Raw genomic sequence first — 14757 nt, 5'->3', positions numbered from 1 at the left:
ATGCAACTCTTGATCTCAAGGTTGTTTAAGTTTGAGCCCCAAATTAGGTGAAGAGATTACTTAAACATAAAATCTTAGGGACACCTGGGTGGCGCAGTCAGTGAAGCATCTCCCTTCAGCTCAATCCAGGGTTCTGGGATCAAGTCCCGCATCAGGCTCCTCGCTCAGCAGGGAAGCCTCCTTCTCCCTCTGCCTGCCGCTCCCCTTACTGGTACTCTAACAAATAAAATCTTAAAAAAATATTTATTTTAAATAAAATAAAATCCTAAAAAACCAATGAATGAATGAGGAGAAGAGGGAGAGGTTAAAGAATAGATATATTAACTAAGTGGGAAAAACTGATATGAGAATTTCAGAGCAAGACAGCATTGGATAAACAAGTATTTCTTCAGGGGCTATGTGCAAGGCAATTCCTTAAGTCTAGAAGACCAAAACCTTCAGGGTCCCTGTAGAAAAAAATAATGTGGGCTTTACTCAGCTGCCTGGGAGACCTTCTAAAAAATGTATAGATCAGCTAGGCTGCCTGGACCAAGCTATGGCATGTGGTGTCCATTTTAAAATAAGGCCAGGTGCCTTTTTATAAACTGCCCTCTTCCCATGAGCTAGTAGGTACCTGAGACCTATGATTTAATTCTCACTCATCTCTTAAAAAAAAAAAAGATGAGTGTGTGTGGCCAGTGGCCATAAAGATAGCATAAACTTCACAACAAAATAAGGATATAGGGCCGCCTAGGTGGCTCAGTGGAAGTGTCTGCCTTTGGCTCAGGTCATGATCTCAGGATCCTAGGATGAAGCCCTGAGTCGGGCTCCCTGCTTGGAGTCTGCTTGTCCCTCTTCCTTCTGCGTCCCCCTCTCATGCTCTCTTTCTCTCAAATAAATAAAATCTCTTTTTAAGATTTTATTTATTTGACAGAGAGAGGGTGATAAAGCACAAAGGGGGAGCAGGAGAGAGAGGGGGAGAAACAGGGTCCCTGCTAAGCAGGGAGCCCAATGCAGGGCTCGCTCCTAGGACCCTGAGAACATGACCTGAACTGAAGGCAGAAACTTAAATCGACTGAGCCACCCAGGTGCCCCTCAAATAAAATCTTTAAAAAAAAAAAAAAAAGGAAATAAGGGCTGGTTTGCCTCAGTGCAGGGTGGGGAAAGACCATAAAACAGAATTAGACTTGAAAACACATTACTGAATAGTCCAAATTGTAAAACTCACTACCTGCGATTATTATAACATAAAAAAAAAATAGGCATTTTTAACAAAAAGTTTGACATTCAAAAAGTGAAAAAAAGGGCATGATTTATAAATACATAAATATCCATGCACACTTTTACAATGATAGCTACTGGAAGAATGGACCTTTTAAAATTCCAATCTAGACAAGACTGTCATTCCAACTGCCTCTTTCCTACATGTTGGAAATACCAGGAATCTTAAGAGAGCTGCTGTGGTCCATGTCACATTCATCCCAGCCTCCTTCCTAAGCCTGTAGCTGATGGTGAAAATGTGATGAATCTTCTGCCTCAGCTCTGATGCTGGAAAAAAAGAGAAAAGGTTATTTAGCGATGTAGTCCAGCAAACCAAACTTTTAAATTAAAATACAGCAGTGAGGGTGGGTTATGGACATTGGAGAGAGTATGTGCTATGGCGAGTGCTGTAAAGTGTGTAAGCCTGACAATTCACAGACCTGTACCCCTGGGGCTAATAATACATTATATGTTAATCTAAAAAATAAACATAAAAAAATAAATAAATACGTAAAATACAGCAGTGAGGGGCGCCTGGGTGGCTCAGTCGGTTAAGTGTCTGCCTTCCACTAAGGTCATAGTGCTGAAGTCCCAGGATCAAGTCCCACATCAGGCTCCCTGCTCAGTGGGGAGTCTGCTTCTCCTTCCTCTGCCTCTCCCTCCACTTGTGTTTTCTCTCTCGCTTACTCTCTCTCAAATAAATAAATCTTTTAAAAAATAAAATAAAGCAGTGATAGAATATTTATGTACTACCTAGATGGAAAGTAGACTCAAATTATTATTTTACTACATACAGAAAATACAACAAAACATTGAACATACCATCTATTTGGAAGCTAGAGCCTAATTTTCTTCTTGAGACACCTGTGATCTATAAATGTTGAGAATTTAAAGTGATAACAGAAATACCTGAAATATAACTTTCTTCATGGCATGCTCTTCAGTGAAGGGTGTTCTAAAAGCAGAACCACACAAACATACACTGTTCTAAATTAAAATCAGTTGAATCCAGGTAGTAATTCACAAGATTTCACACTGACTCAGGATATTTAGGAGATGTGAAGGTTATATATTTTTGGATTTCACACTATTAGAAACTGTAAATGCATGTCTTCAAATAGTGGCGAACTGAAGCAGATATATTCTTTCTGGGTGCTCTCTAGCACCTTCGGTAAATTTAAACTTGGCTTTAGACAACTTTTAAGCTGGGTGTGAAGAAATCATGTTGGCTGTCACCTTGTATTTGAATGGATTTCCTTAACATTTAGCAGTGTAAGTGAATCAATCTGAGAGTCTTTTTAGTAATCGGAGTTTTCAAGGTATGACCTATTTCCTAGCTAAGTCTGTCACTCCAGTCTTTTTGAGCAATGAAAAAGCAAAATTCCTCAGGAAAGGCAAAATATGAGAAGTCTTTCCCCTTTTAGGAGAATGCAGTATCACCTAAAGAAACCATCATTACTCCAAAGGAAAAGAAAATCCCCTAAGACATCTTTCAAATTTCCCACAGGACAGACCAAGACTACGACAGCACAGAAGCTGCCACAGCTCTGGCTGCTGCAAGTACAGTCTTTGACACAAGGTTTTGTCATGGGATTTACTCATCCTGAGCTCGGGGCAACAGACTGGCCTATGGGGTGAGAATCAGCTTTTCTGCCTTTTTCTCTTTCTAGTGGATAAAAGGGAAAAGGTAGATCCAGTAATCTGACAGGCTGAATTTGTTTTAATACTCCAAAATACCTGCCACTTTATTTATTTATTTATTCATTTAGATTTTACTTATTTATTGAGAGAGAGAGAGGTAGAGAGCACAAGTGGGGGGAGAGGGAGAGGCAGGCTCCCTGCTCAGCAGGGCTCTATCCCAGGACCCTGGGATCATGACCCAAGCCAAAGGCAGAGGCTTAACCCACTGAGACACTCAAGTGCCCCTATTTGCCGCTTTAAAATCACATCTCCTTTCACCACGGCAGTTGCTTTTCCATTACCTTAGAGCTTGCCAAAATTGGACATAATACACAGAAAGGCACTTCTTGAAATGCAAGTATGCTTGTTTTCCTACCTTCTTGTTCCCATTTCACATCCAGTCACTTTCTGTACTGCCATTTTCCTTCTTGGATAAAAATGTTCTCAGGAAAAATGGGCTGAGAAATTAAGTTGACAAATTCTTTCTGTGAGCCAATAATGATAGCTTCCTAGTTAATCACTCCTCTTTCTCCTTAAGACAATGGCTTGGAAATATTAACACTTGACAGTCCTAGTAATGACAGCCTTCCTGAGTGAGCTGCTGCATTTTGTTAATTACTGCTCACTAGTGGGTAAAGCTGGTCCACCACAAAGACTGCTAGTAGGTGCCAAGGATTGACTGTTCAGGTAACTGAGATTGTTTGCTCAATATATTTGTATTGAATCCAAAGAAAAATCATACACTGTAACCGTTTGACAAATACCACCTGTCAGAAAACAATGCTCATTTCCTCTCAGACAAAAAAATAATAAGAGTTGGATAGACCACAGAGATGTATTTGCCTCAAAACTGCAGAATATGTATAAATTTTTAAACCTATTTTTTAAAGATTTTATGTATGTATTTGAGATAGAGAACAATCGAGAGAGAGAGTCAGCATGGGCACAGAGAGGGGTAGAGGGGGAGAAAGAAGCAGACTCCCCACAAGCAGGGAGCCCAATACAGGGCTCAATCCCAGGACGCTGAGATCATGACCTGAGCCGAAGGTGGATGCTTAACCGACTGAGCCAGGAAGGCGCCCCTTAAATCTTACTTTATTTATTTTTTTAAAAAGATTTTATTTATTCATTTGACAGAGATCACAAGTAGGCAGAGAGGCAGGCAGAGAGAGAGGAGGAAGTGGGCTCCCCGCTGAGCAGAGAGCCCAATGCGGGGCTCGATCCCAGCATCCTGGGATCATGACCTGAGCGGAAGGCAGAGGCTTTAACCCACTGAGCCACCCAGGCGCCCCTAAATCTTACTTTAAAGAAATTATGTCCTAAGTTACCTTCACTGTCCAGTCTCAAGATGCCAACAATGCCAGGTGATTCATTTCTACTTGCGAGCTGGCTTTAAAACCCACCTAAACTCTAATTTTAGAGTGGAAGATCTATTCTAGGCAGAACTACGACAAACACTTTCAGGTGCATGGCTCAGTATCAAGGGTTTTTTTTTTTGGTATGTGGGCTGGCAATGTTGCTTAATGTTTGCCAGCCTCTATTACATGCAAAAACTTCAGACAAGAGACAGAAGAACTGCTGGGAAGTCCCCATGACTCTTTCTAAGGTGGGCTTCAACGGAGAAGGGACAGCCTTCAACACCACACAAGTCTGTCACAGCACACACATCAGAAGATTCCTTCTCAGGATCAAAATAAATAGAAGAGTCTTAAAAACTGGCAAAACTCTACATATCCTTTAAGGATCTCACTTCTCAGGATTAACTGAGTTTCATTTTCATTGGTATCAATAGTCTAAAACTTGGCTATTAAGAAAACTTAAGTTTTATTTGAAGGAAGCCAAAACACACATAATGCAAAAGTGCTCTAGAAGTAGAGGCTCCCCGCAGGCTTCTTCAAGGTAGCTAGGTGAGTCTGACTAGTCTGATGGCATGCATATCAATTATAAAACCTCCTTAGTTTCCCTTGGTCTGCGACCCAAACACCATAAAGGGTTCTGATCTCTTAATAGTCCAGAAAAACTATAAGGACTATGGCTACATATAAGACAGAGAAGTATAGGGGCGCCTGGATGGTTCAGTTGGCGAAGCGTCTGCCTTCAGCTCAGGTCACTATCTCAGGGTCCCTGGGCTCCCAGCTCGGCAGGGAATCTATTTCTTCCTCTCCCTCTGCCTCTCCCTCTTGCTTGTTCTTTCTCTCACAGATAAATAAAATCTTAAAAAAAAAAAAAGTATAACAAAATTAACTTGAAAAAACAAGTTTTAAGGACGGCAAAATACCTCTTAGGAGTAAAAAACAAGGAAAGAATCTGCCACACGCAATTAGGAAGTAAAAGCTGATCCTACTCCTGCAGAGGTATACTCAGGCAGCAAGCAATTATCTAGCTGTCCCAGGGCTGAGCCCCAGGAAAACTATTTGAAATCAAATGGGGTGTACTCTTTGAGACTGAAGTACTTTCTGGGAAGCTGATAAATTAATGTACATAGATAAATGAATGGATAAAGATGATGTAGTTATACATATACATAATGGAATACTACTCAACAATAAAAAAAGATCTTGACATTTGCTACATGGCTGGGCCTAGAGTGCATTACACTAAGTGAAATAAGACAGGTGAAGACAAATACAGTATGATTTCACTTATATGTGGAATCTAAAAAAACAAATGAACAAATAAAACAGATTCATAGACACAGGAAACAAACTATTGGCTACCAGATGGGGGGTGGGCAACCGAGGTGAAGGGGATTAAGACATACAAACTTCCAATTATAAAATAAATTAAGTCATGAGGATGTGATGTACAGCACAGAGAATACAGTCAGTAAGACTGTAACAGTTTTACATGGTGAAAGATGGGTAACTGTTAAGAGATTATTTATAATGTATAAAAACATGAGGTATGCCTGAAACAAATAGGATATTTTAGATCAATTAAACTTCATTAACAAATTTAAAAAAAAATTTTTTTTAAGATTTTGTTTATTTGGGGCACCTGGGTAGCTCAAGTTATTAAGCTTCTGCCTTCAGCTCAGGTCATGATCCCAGGGTCCTGGGGTCAAGCCTCACGTCAGGCTCCCCACTCCTTGGGAAGCCTGCTTCTCCCTCTCCCACTCCCCCTGCTTGTGTTCCCTCTCTCACTGTGTCTCCCTTTGTCAAATAAATAAGTAAAATCTTAAAAAAAATAAGATTTTATTTACTTGACAGAAAAAGCGCACAAGCAGAGGGGGCAGCAGGCAGAGGGAGAAGCAGGCTCCTCAATGAGTAAGAAGCCTGATGCAGAACTTGATCCCAGGACCCTGGGATCATGACCCGAACCGACGGCAGATGCTTAACTGACTGAGCCACCCAGGTGTCCAGTGTTTTTAAAATTTTTTAATGAAAGGGCTTAGATCCTTGGAGAGTAAACTATATATTCTAACACATCAACACAAAAGCAGGGGCCATTAACTCTATACCATTTCAAATGCACTTAGAAATCCTGTTTACCTTTTTCATTAATTCACTTCTGGTAGTAAATTGTGGCAGGTCTTCCACTTCAATCCCATCAGCCATTTCCATCACTTTGTCTAAAAGGTCTTTGTTGTAACTGCACAATAAAAAGTAGTAAGATAAAAACCTTGGAGAAATTACTGTCACTGTGGGCTAATGAGAAATTGCAAGTAACTCAACTCTCAGCCTTCTGATGTGATAGTACAGGGAAATGGACACATGCTTAGCATCAGGTTAGGAAACCATTCCTCGGGCTTGTGGATTCAGAAGTGGCTGTAGGAATGCCAACGGAACAGGTGTTTCAAGATTTACCAAAAAAAAAAAAAAAAAAAAAAAAAGATTTACAAAAATAGAGGCATTGTATATCTGGCAGTACATATTCATGGACACAGTATGAGGGCCAAAATGGTTTTTTTTTAAGCACATGCAATGTTGGTCTAATGTAAATAACATCATTTGTTCATTTGTCCAATTTTATGACATCTTCCTAGTCTTGGAACCCATTAACCAGGATTTCCCAGGGGCACCCAGAAAACAGAGGAAAAGCCTTTGGCACTGCTTCTCCGAATCCTGTTCTAATAACCCCAACATCTGGAAACAAAACCAAGTGGCTAAGGGCTGGAGGGAGCAGGTTACTAGAGTCAGACAGCCAAAAGGGGCACAGAAACCAGGACTAACACAAGTTATCTTACTATCCTAACACAATTTCAGGACACTAAAAGGATGTGGGAGCTTCAAGATTTGACACTTTCTTCACTGAGGGGGTACAAGGGGTGCCTTATCGAGCATTTCAAAAACAGTCCCTTAAAAATATGTTATTTTCGTAACAGGAAAAGCAGAGGCAAAGGCTGGCTCTTGCTAAGAGTCCAGCAGACTGGGGAGTAGGGAGAAAAAGCCAAAGGACACAGAGTACATCCTGCCATAAATGGTAAAATCCACAATCCTGCCAGAACACTATGGCCCTCTCTCAGCTCTTTCATATGTAAACTGGGGATCTCAGTTTCTGTGTCTGCACGTTTGGCACGTGGGTGGAAGGAGCCCAGAAATTTAAAATGTACTCCTCAAAGGTTTAAACCAATAGTATTAATACAAATAGCAATGGCATTTTACCGCTCACCATAGATTGAGCTCTTGCTAAATAGCAGCCCCTGCTAGATGCTTTTTTTTTTTTCCTCTTTAATACTGTAGTCATCACAACTCATTTTCCAAATGAGGAAATTGAGGCTCTGAGAGGTTAAATGTCCTTCCAAAGAGCTGGGTAGCGTGGGAATCAGCCATAGGCCGGGCCAGTGAGGCGGAAGGTTGTGGGCGGGGTCAGCACTGGGCAGGGGTCAGCCCTACGGGAGGGCTGCGGGTCTGAAGGCAGGGGACAGGGTCAGCCAGCCCGCAGGGGTCCGCACCTGCAACCCAGGAAGAGGTGGTTGGCCCACACCATGGAGAGGGACAGCAGCTGGTCCAGGCGGCCACCGCCATCGGGCGGGTCGCGATAGTCGGGCAAGTGGCGCAGGATGAATTCCATGCGAGCCTTCCATTGCTTCTCGCTCTCCGAGTAAGAGCGGAACTGCTCCGCGAAGTCGGCCGCCTGCCGCACCCCCGAAACTAGCTTCTCCACCGCGGCAGCCGCCTCGCCACCCACCATGGCGCCCTCCACCGCTGAGGGCCGCACCTACCCGCCGCCTTCCCGACTCGCACCGCGCCACCTCCCCGCGGCTAGAGGGGCCCCGGCGGCGCGCGACTGCTCCGGACGACCGGCCTGGAGCGCCCTCGCCGGGAGCGGCGGCCTCGTCGGCTCCGGCCCCTCAGACCTCCCCAGCCCCCTGCGCCTGGCGTGCGTCTACTTGGGGGCTGCAGGGGCCGTTCTCAGTCGACCCCGCGGGGAACCGGTAGGGAAACTGAGGCCCCCAAGCACCAAGACGGAGTGTCCCTTTCCCATTAGGCAGCTGGGTGCCAGCCAGAGCTGTGCTGTGACCTTGCCCTGAGGGCACCCGGCGGCACACGGGTGCCCTCAGTTCTGAGGGCTTTATCTGTGTAGCTCCTGCGGTGTGCCTTTGATTAATTCTCAGTCGTCCCAACACTCTTTCCGGTTGTGGCCCGTCTTCCTGGAGCGAGCCATTCGTCCAGTTAAATAGCTGCCAGGCCCTTTGCTAAATGCTGGGGATGCAAAAGAGCTAACTCAGATCCCTGGGCTAATGAACTTTGCCGTCTGCTGGGGGAGGCAAACACTGGTGAAATAATTGCTTGAGTGAAAAAGTTCAGCGTTGGCAGATGTTCATGAGGAGAGGTCCAGAGTGTTAGCAGCGTGAATAAGCAAGGGACCTGATCCAGACTTGGAGATGAGCGAAATGTTGGAGAGCCGAGGGATGAATGGGAGTTAAACATGTCAAGAGAAGTAGGCCCTGGCAAGACTCGGCCTGGCCTGGTAAGAGAGAACACCAAGATCTGTGGGACAGGGTCCTAGAGTGACCCTGTGGGACAGTGGAGGAGGGGAGGCCGCAAGGATAGTGGGCCATGGTAGGGACTGTGGTCTGGATCCTAAGAGGAATGCGAGCCTCTGAAGAATTTTAACCAGAGCAGTGACAACCCCAGTTTCTTGAAAGGAGCCAGAATAGATGTGTCCACATGAGGTGAGCAGGTGAGACTAGCATAACTCTGGAGTCCGTTCAAGGGCCAGGTAGCAGGTCCACTGAGAGAAGGGCTTACTTGTAAGTGGTGAATTTCCCATCCCTGGAAGCATTCAAGTACAGGACTTGGGAAATCACTTGAGCCCCCATCACCCTTGAAAGATTATTGACCTTAAAGGATGCCCCCTCATCCCTCATCAGTTGTGGGGAAAGTATAGAGCCAGGCCTAGAATTCATGATCCAGGTCTCCACTGCAGTATAGTGTGAGTAGGATCCAGGGTTCAGAGCCAACTGTGCTGTCTGCTGCTTCTGCAGCTTCTGATGGGATGTCAGGACCCCAGCAGGCAGAAACCCCATCGAAAACAGAAATACCAGGCAGTGTAATGAGAAGTCTGTGCCTGCAAACCCAGCACCAGGCTCAGTGAAGTCCCATTGTGGTTAGCAATGAGGAGGCATGCCGCGCTCACCTTGACAAGCAGGGAGAATGTGAACAGTCTCAGCTTCTCCACAGCAATCAGGAATAGGTGCCCACAGCAGGGCTGTCAAAATTGAGTACAGATCACACTCCCTGAGGGACTTGTCAAAATAGCAGATTCCCAGGCCTGTCACTGGATGCTCAGAATCAAGGTTCCAGGTAACTGATTGCATCTGCCACTGACCAAATTTTGAAAGGCATTGATGAGGCTCCTCTGAACCAAATTCTTGGTCACCTGCTGTACAGGTGAGAAGCTGGTCCTGAAATAGGAACCCAGGCTTTGTTATCAGCAGCTGTAGCCACACAGCTAACTTGGCCACTAGGGTGGGAAAAAGCTATGGGGTCATCCAGCAATAAGCTTATTTAGCATCATTTGGATAATGATGGGACATCTACACATACATATATTTACCTACATGCAAATATACTCATACATGCATGCGAGTTATAAGAACCCAAAAGTGCATAAATAGGTATTATTAAAAATAATATGATATTGTTACATTATTCTTTCAAGATGTGAAGTTGTCTAGAAATGTTAGTATTAACATTTTACAAGGCCCTGTCACAAGTCCAATTATTGCCCAGGTTATTATTTCTAACATGTTTTTATGATTCAGATTTCCTCAGAATGGAGTACATATATAGACAAGGATCAATTTTCCTACCTCAACTTTTTTTTTTTTAAGATGTATTTATTTATTTTAGGGATAGCACGAGACAGCAGGGGAGGGGGAGGGAGAGAGAGAATCTCAAGCAGACTTCTCCCTGAGCCTGGAGCCTCATGTGGGTCTCCATTTCATGACCCTGAGATCATGACGTGAGCCAAAATCGAGTCGGAGGCTTAAACAACTGAGCCACCCCAGTGCCCCTCTACCTCATTTTTTTTTAAGATTTTATGTATTTAGGGGTGCCTGGGTGGCTCAGTGGGTTAAAGCCTCTTGCCTTCAGCTCAGGTCATGATCCTGGGGGCCTGGGATTGAACCCCACATTAGGCTCTCTGCTCGGCAGGGAGCCTGCCTCCCCACCTCTCTCTGCCTGCCTCTCTGCCTACTTGTGATCTCTGTCTGTCAAATAAATACATAAAATCTTAAAAAAAAAAGATTTTATGTATTTATTTGATAGATAGGGAGAACACAAGCAATGCGAGTGGCAGGCAGAGGGAGAGGAAGAAGCAGGCTTCCCACTAAGCAGGGAACATGATGCGGGACTCGATCCCAGGACCCCAGAATTATGACCTGAGCCAAAGGCAGTGCTTAACCAACTGAGCCACTCAGGTGCCCCTTCCTCATCTCCATAAACAAACAAACAAATAAACAAACAAAAACTCTTTACTGGGATTGAATTCACATGCCATAAAAGTCACCCATTTAAAGTATATAATTCAATGGTTTTAGTATATTCACAGATTTGCACAACTATCAACACAAGCTGAATATAGAACATTTCATCACCCCCAAAAGATACCCCATACCCTTCAGCAATTCCTCCCCATTCCCTCCAGCACCTGGCAACCACTAATCTATTTTTTTGTCTCTATGGGTTTCCTCTTCTGGACATGTAATATAAATGGAATCGTATGGCATGTGGTCTTTTGTGTCTAGCTCTTTCACTTCCATCATGTTCTCGAGGTTCCTCTATGGTATAGCTTGTGTCAGTTCTTCATTCCTTTTCGTGGTCGGAAAACACTCCATTATATGGATATGCCTCATTCTGTTTATCCATTCATCATTTGACGGTCTTCTGGGTTGTTGCTACAGTTGGACTATTATGAATAATGTTTCTGTGAATATTCATGTACACGTTTTTGTGTGGATATACGTTTTCAATTGTCTTAGATATATAGTGGGTTGCTGGGTCTGTGTTTAACCTTTTGAAGGGCTAGCAGATTGTTTGCCACAGTGTCTGCACCTTTCTAGATATTCACCACCAATGTATGAGGGTTCCAGTTTCTCCAATCCTTGCTATCGATTACTAATCCCCCCCACCCCTTTTTTACTACAGTCATTTTAGTATCTCACTGTGGCTTTTTATCTCCCTAAGAACTAATGATATTGAGCATCTTTCATGTGGTTACTGGCCATTTGCCTATCTTTGCAGAAATATCTATTCAGATACCTTGCCATTAAGGAAAAAAAATGTTATTTTTTAAGAGCAGTTTTAGGTTTACAGCAAAAATAATCAGAAGGTGCAGTTTCCATCTCCTCCTTACCTCCCTTCCCTCCAACTGTCAACATCTAGTACCCTACGTTTGTGACTTTGACACATCATTATCATCCAAAGTCCATAGTTTACATTAGGGTTTACCCTTGAAGTTGTACATCCTATGGATTTTGTTGAATGTGTAGGACATGTATTCACCATTATAGTAACATACAGAATAGTTTTGCTGCCCTAAAAATCCTGTCTTTTGAAGAGCAAAAATTTTAAATTTTGATGAATTACAGATTTATATCTTCTGAGTCACGCTTTTTGGTCTAAGAAACCTTTGCCTTACCCAATGACATGAACGTTTTCTGTTTTCTTCTGAAAGTTTTAGGTTTTACATTTAGACGTATGATTCATTTCAAGTTAATTTTTGTATATGATGCAAGGTATGGGTTGTCAAGAGGGATAAAGGATATAAGACTTTACCCTACTTGCAAGCTAACAAGTTACTGTGCCACAGTTTCAACGGCTGCTGATAAAAGACAGCCTCCTACACAGAGACAATGAACATTCTGACTCAGTACAGGGAGCAGCATGGACTTCAGGTTTATGTTGGTTCCCCTTGTGCACAAGTTCCACAGGAGCTATGCTAAAGGGTCAGGTGGATGAAGTACAAACAGGTTTACACAGTGGGTTTGTATCACAGCTGAGGAACCCTAATCTTAGGGAACAGCAGTCTTTTCAGAAAGGACTGCATGGAAACGTGCCCAACCTTTGGCCTAGAACAATACATTACCTTTTTAATCTGGACAGTAAACAAACTTGCCCTTTACTCTGAAGGTAGACACTATCTCTGTTTCATGGACAAACATCCTTCAAACGACAGTCTGCAACAAATGGACGGTTAGTGTCTAACTCTTAAGATGTGAAGATGCATGACAGACCTACTGAGAAGTATGAGAATTGTCTTCCAACAAAAGTTGAGTTTTTTTTGTTTTGTTTTGTTTTGTTTTGTTTTGTTTGCATATGGTCATCTAATTGGTCCAGTACAATTTCTTGAAAAGAGTTTTTTCCATTCAATTACCTTGATATCCTTGTAAAAAATCAATTGACCATATTTGGGTGAGTCTATTTCTGGTCTCTATTCTGTGTCATTGATCTATGTGTCTGTCTTTTTACCAATACTATACTGTCTTGATAAGGTTGACTCGGGAGTTAGCAAACCTTTTCTGTAAAGGGTGAGCTGTTGAATATTTTTCTTTGTTTCTTTTTTTCCTTTTCTTTTTCTTTCTTTCTCTCTCTTTTTTTTTTAAAGATTTATTTATTTATTTGACAGACAGAGATCACAAGTAGGCAGAGAGGCAGGCAGAGAGAGGAGGAAGCAAGCTCCCCGCTGAACAGAGAGCCCCATGCCGGGCTTGATCCCAAGACCCTGGGACCATGACCCCAGCCGAAGGCAGAGGCTTTAACCCACTGAGCCACCCAAGCGCCCTCTTTGTCTCTTTTTTTAGCTGTTTAAAAATGTAAAAAACATTTGTATCTTGTAGGCCTTACAAAAACAGGCTGCAGGCTAGATTTTGCCTATGGACAATAATGCGCCAACTCATGCCTCTAGCTTTATAAGTCTTAATATCAAATTGTTTCAGTCCTCAGAACACAAAGAATTGTGTTCTTTTCCAAAATTGGCTATTTTATTTCTTTATATATATTATAAGTATATATTGATTAATTAATTTTATTATTATAAATAAATTTATTTGTTTGTTTATATAAGTAATCTCCACACCCAACATGGGCCTTGAACTCAGAACCCCGAGATCAAGAGTCACATGCTCTTCTGACTGAGCCAACCAGGAGCCCCCTTTGACTGTTTTAGTCTATTGCATTTTAATACAAATTTTAACATTAGCTTGTCAATTTCTAGAAAAACAGGCTGCTGCATTTTTAATTGGGGTTGTATTGAATCTATAGATCAATTTAGGGAAAATTAATATCTTAATAATATTGAATCTTCAAATTCATAAACATGGTATATCTCCCCATTTATTTAGCTGTTACTGTTGTGTATTTTAAGACCTGATGAAACATTAGATTCATACATATATTCACTACTTTATTTGTTCTTCATTCCTTCTCTATCTCTTCCATGTGGTGTCGTTTTTCTTCTACCCGAAAAAATTTTGTTAATCTTTCCCTTGGTACAAGTCTGCTGGTGACAAGCTCACTTTTTGTCGTCTGAAAATGACATTATTTTTCCCTCTGTATTGCTTATATGGCTGCACAACAAGCTTCTCTGAAACCTAATGACTTAAAAAAATAAATATTTATTATCTAACAATCTGCATAAAACAGAAATTCAGGGGACTCCTCAGTGGTGCACTAGGTTAAGCATCTGACTCTTGGTTTTGGCTCAAGTCATGATCTCAGGGTCGTGGAGTCAAGCCCCACACTGGGCTCTGCACTCAGTGAGGACTCTGCTTAAGTTTCTCTCTCCCTGGGATGCCTGGGTGGCTCAGTGGGTTAAGCCTCTTCCTTCGGCTCAGGTCATGGTCTCAGGGCCCTAGGATCCAGCCCTGTATTGGGCTCTCTGCTCAGCAGGGAGCCTGCTTCCCCCTCTCTCTCTCTCTGCCTACTTGTGATCTCTCTCTCTCTCTCTTTCTATCAAATAAATAAAATCTTTAAAACTGCTAAATTAAAAAAAAAGTTTCTCTCTCCCTCTCCCTCTGCCCACCCTTGCCCCTCTCATGTGTACACGGGACTCTCTCTCTCTCTCTCTCTCTCATGCTAACTATTGTTCTGGCTCAGGGTGTCTGATGGTGTTTCAGTACACTTGTTGGCTGAGGCATCATTTTTGTGAAGGCTTGTTAGGGCTAGAAGAGCCACCTTCTAGATGGCTATCTGCTACAGATCTTGCTTCTCACTACATGGACCTGCCCACAGGGCGCTTGTGTGTCCTCCCTCACAGGGCAAGGGTCTCTCTTCAGAGTGAGTGAACCAAGAAAGACCAGGGCAGGAAGAAGCCTCAGTATTTTTTATGACATGGACTCATAGGTTACATACCATCACTTGTGATTACTCTGTTCATTAGAAGTAAGTCATT

General features: G+C 42.8%; 1 protein-coding gene across 3 annotated transcripts; it reads right to left on the bottom strand.

Annotated features, from left to right (window-relative positions):
- Nucleotides 1–233: 233 nt before the first annotated feature.
- CDKN2AIPNL (CDKN2A interacting protein N-terminal like) lies at nt 234–8443 on the bottom strand (the record flags this gene model as incomplete). 3 transcript variants are annotated; one of them, XR_013966882.1, is made up of 4 exons in its annotated part: nt 7814–8095; nt 6411–6510; nt 1418–1527; nt 234–446 (listed from the first exon to the last, which is right to left on the bottom strand). XR_013966882.1 is itself a non-coding variant. In XM_080804619.1 (3 exons), exons 1-3 carry the CDS (start codon nt 8050–8052, stop codon nt 1516–1518), a joined length of 351 nt encoding a protein of 116 aa, XP_080660745.1. In that variant the 5' UTR covers nt 8053–8443. The 3 variants fall into 3 exon arrangements, 2 of the variants coding, with proteins under 2 accessions (XP_080660745.1, XP_080660744.1); XM_080804619.1 differs by lacking the exon at nt 234–446 and having other exon boundaries at nt 1266–1527; nt 7814–8443; XM_080804618.1 differs by lacking the exons at nt 234–446; nt 1418–1527 and having other exon boundaries at nt 6384–6510.
- Nucleotides 8444–14757: the final 6314 nt, after the last annotated feature.

Source organism: Martes martes (assembly GCF_963455335.1).
Source record: "Martes martes genome assembly, chromosome: 5".
Lineage (NCBI taxonomy): Eukaryota > Metazoa > Chordata > Mammalia > Carnivora > Mustelidae > Martes > Martes martes.
This window is presented reverse-complemented; position numbering and strand designations above follow the sequence as displayed.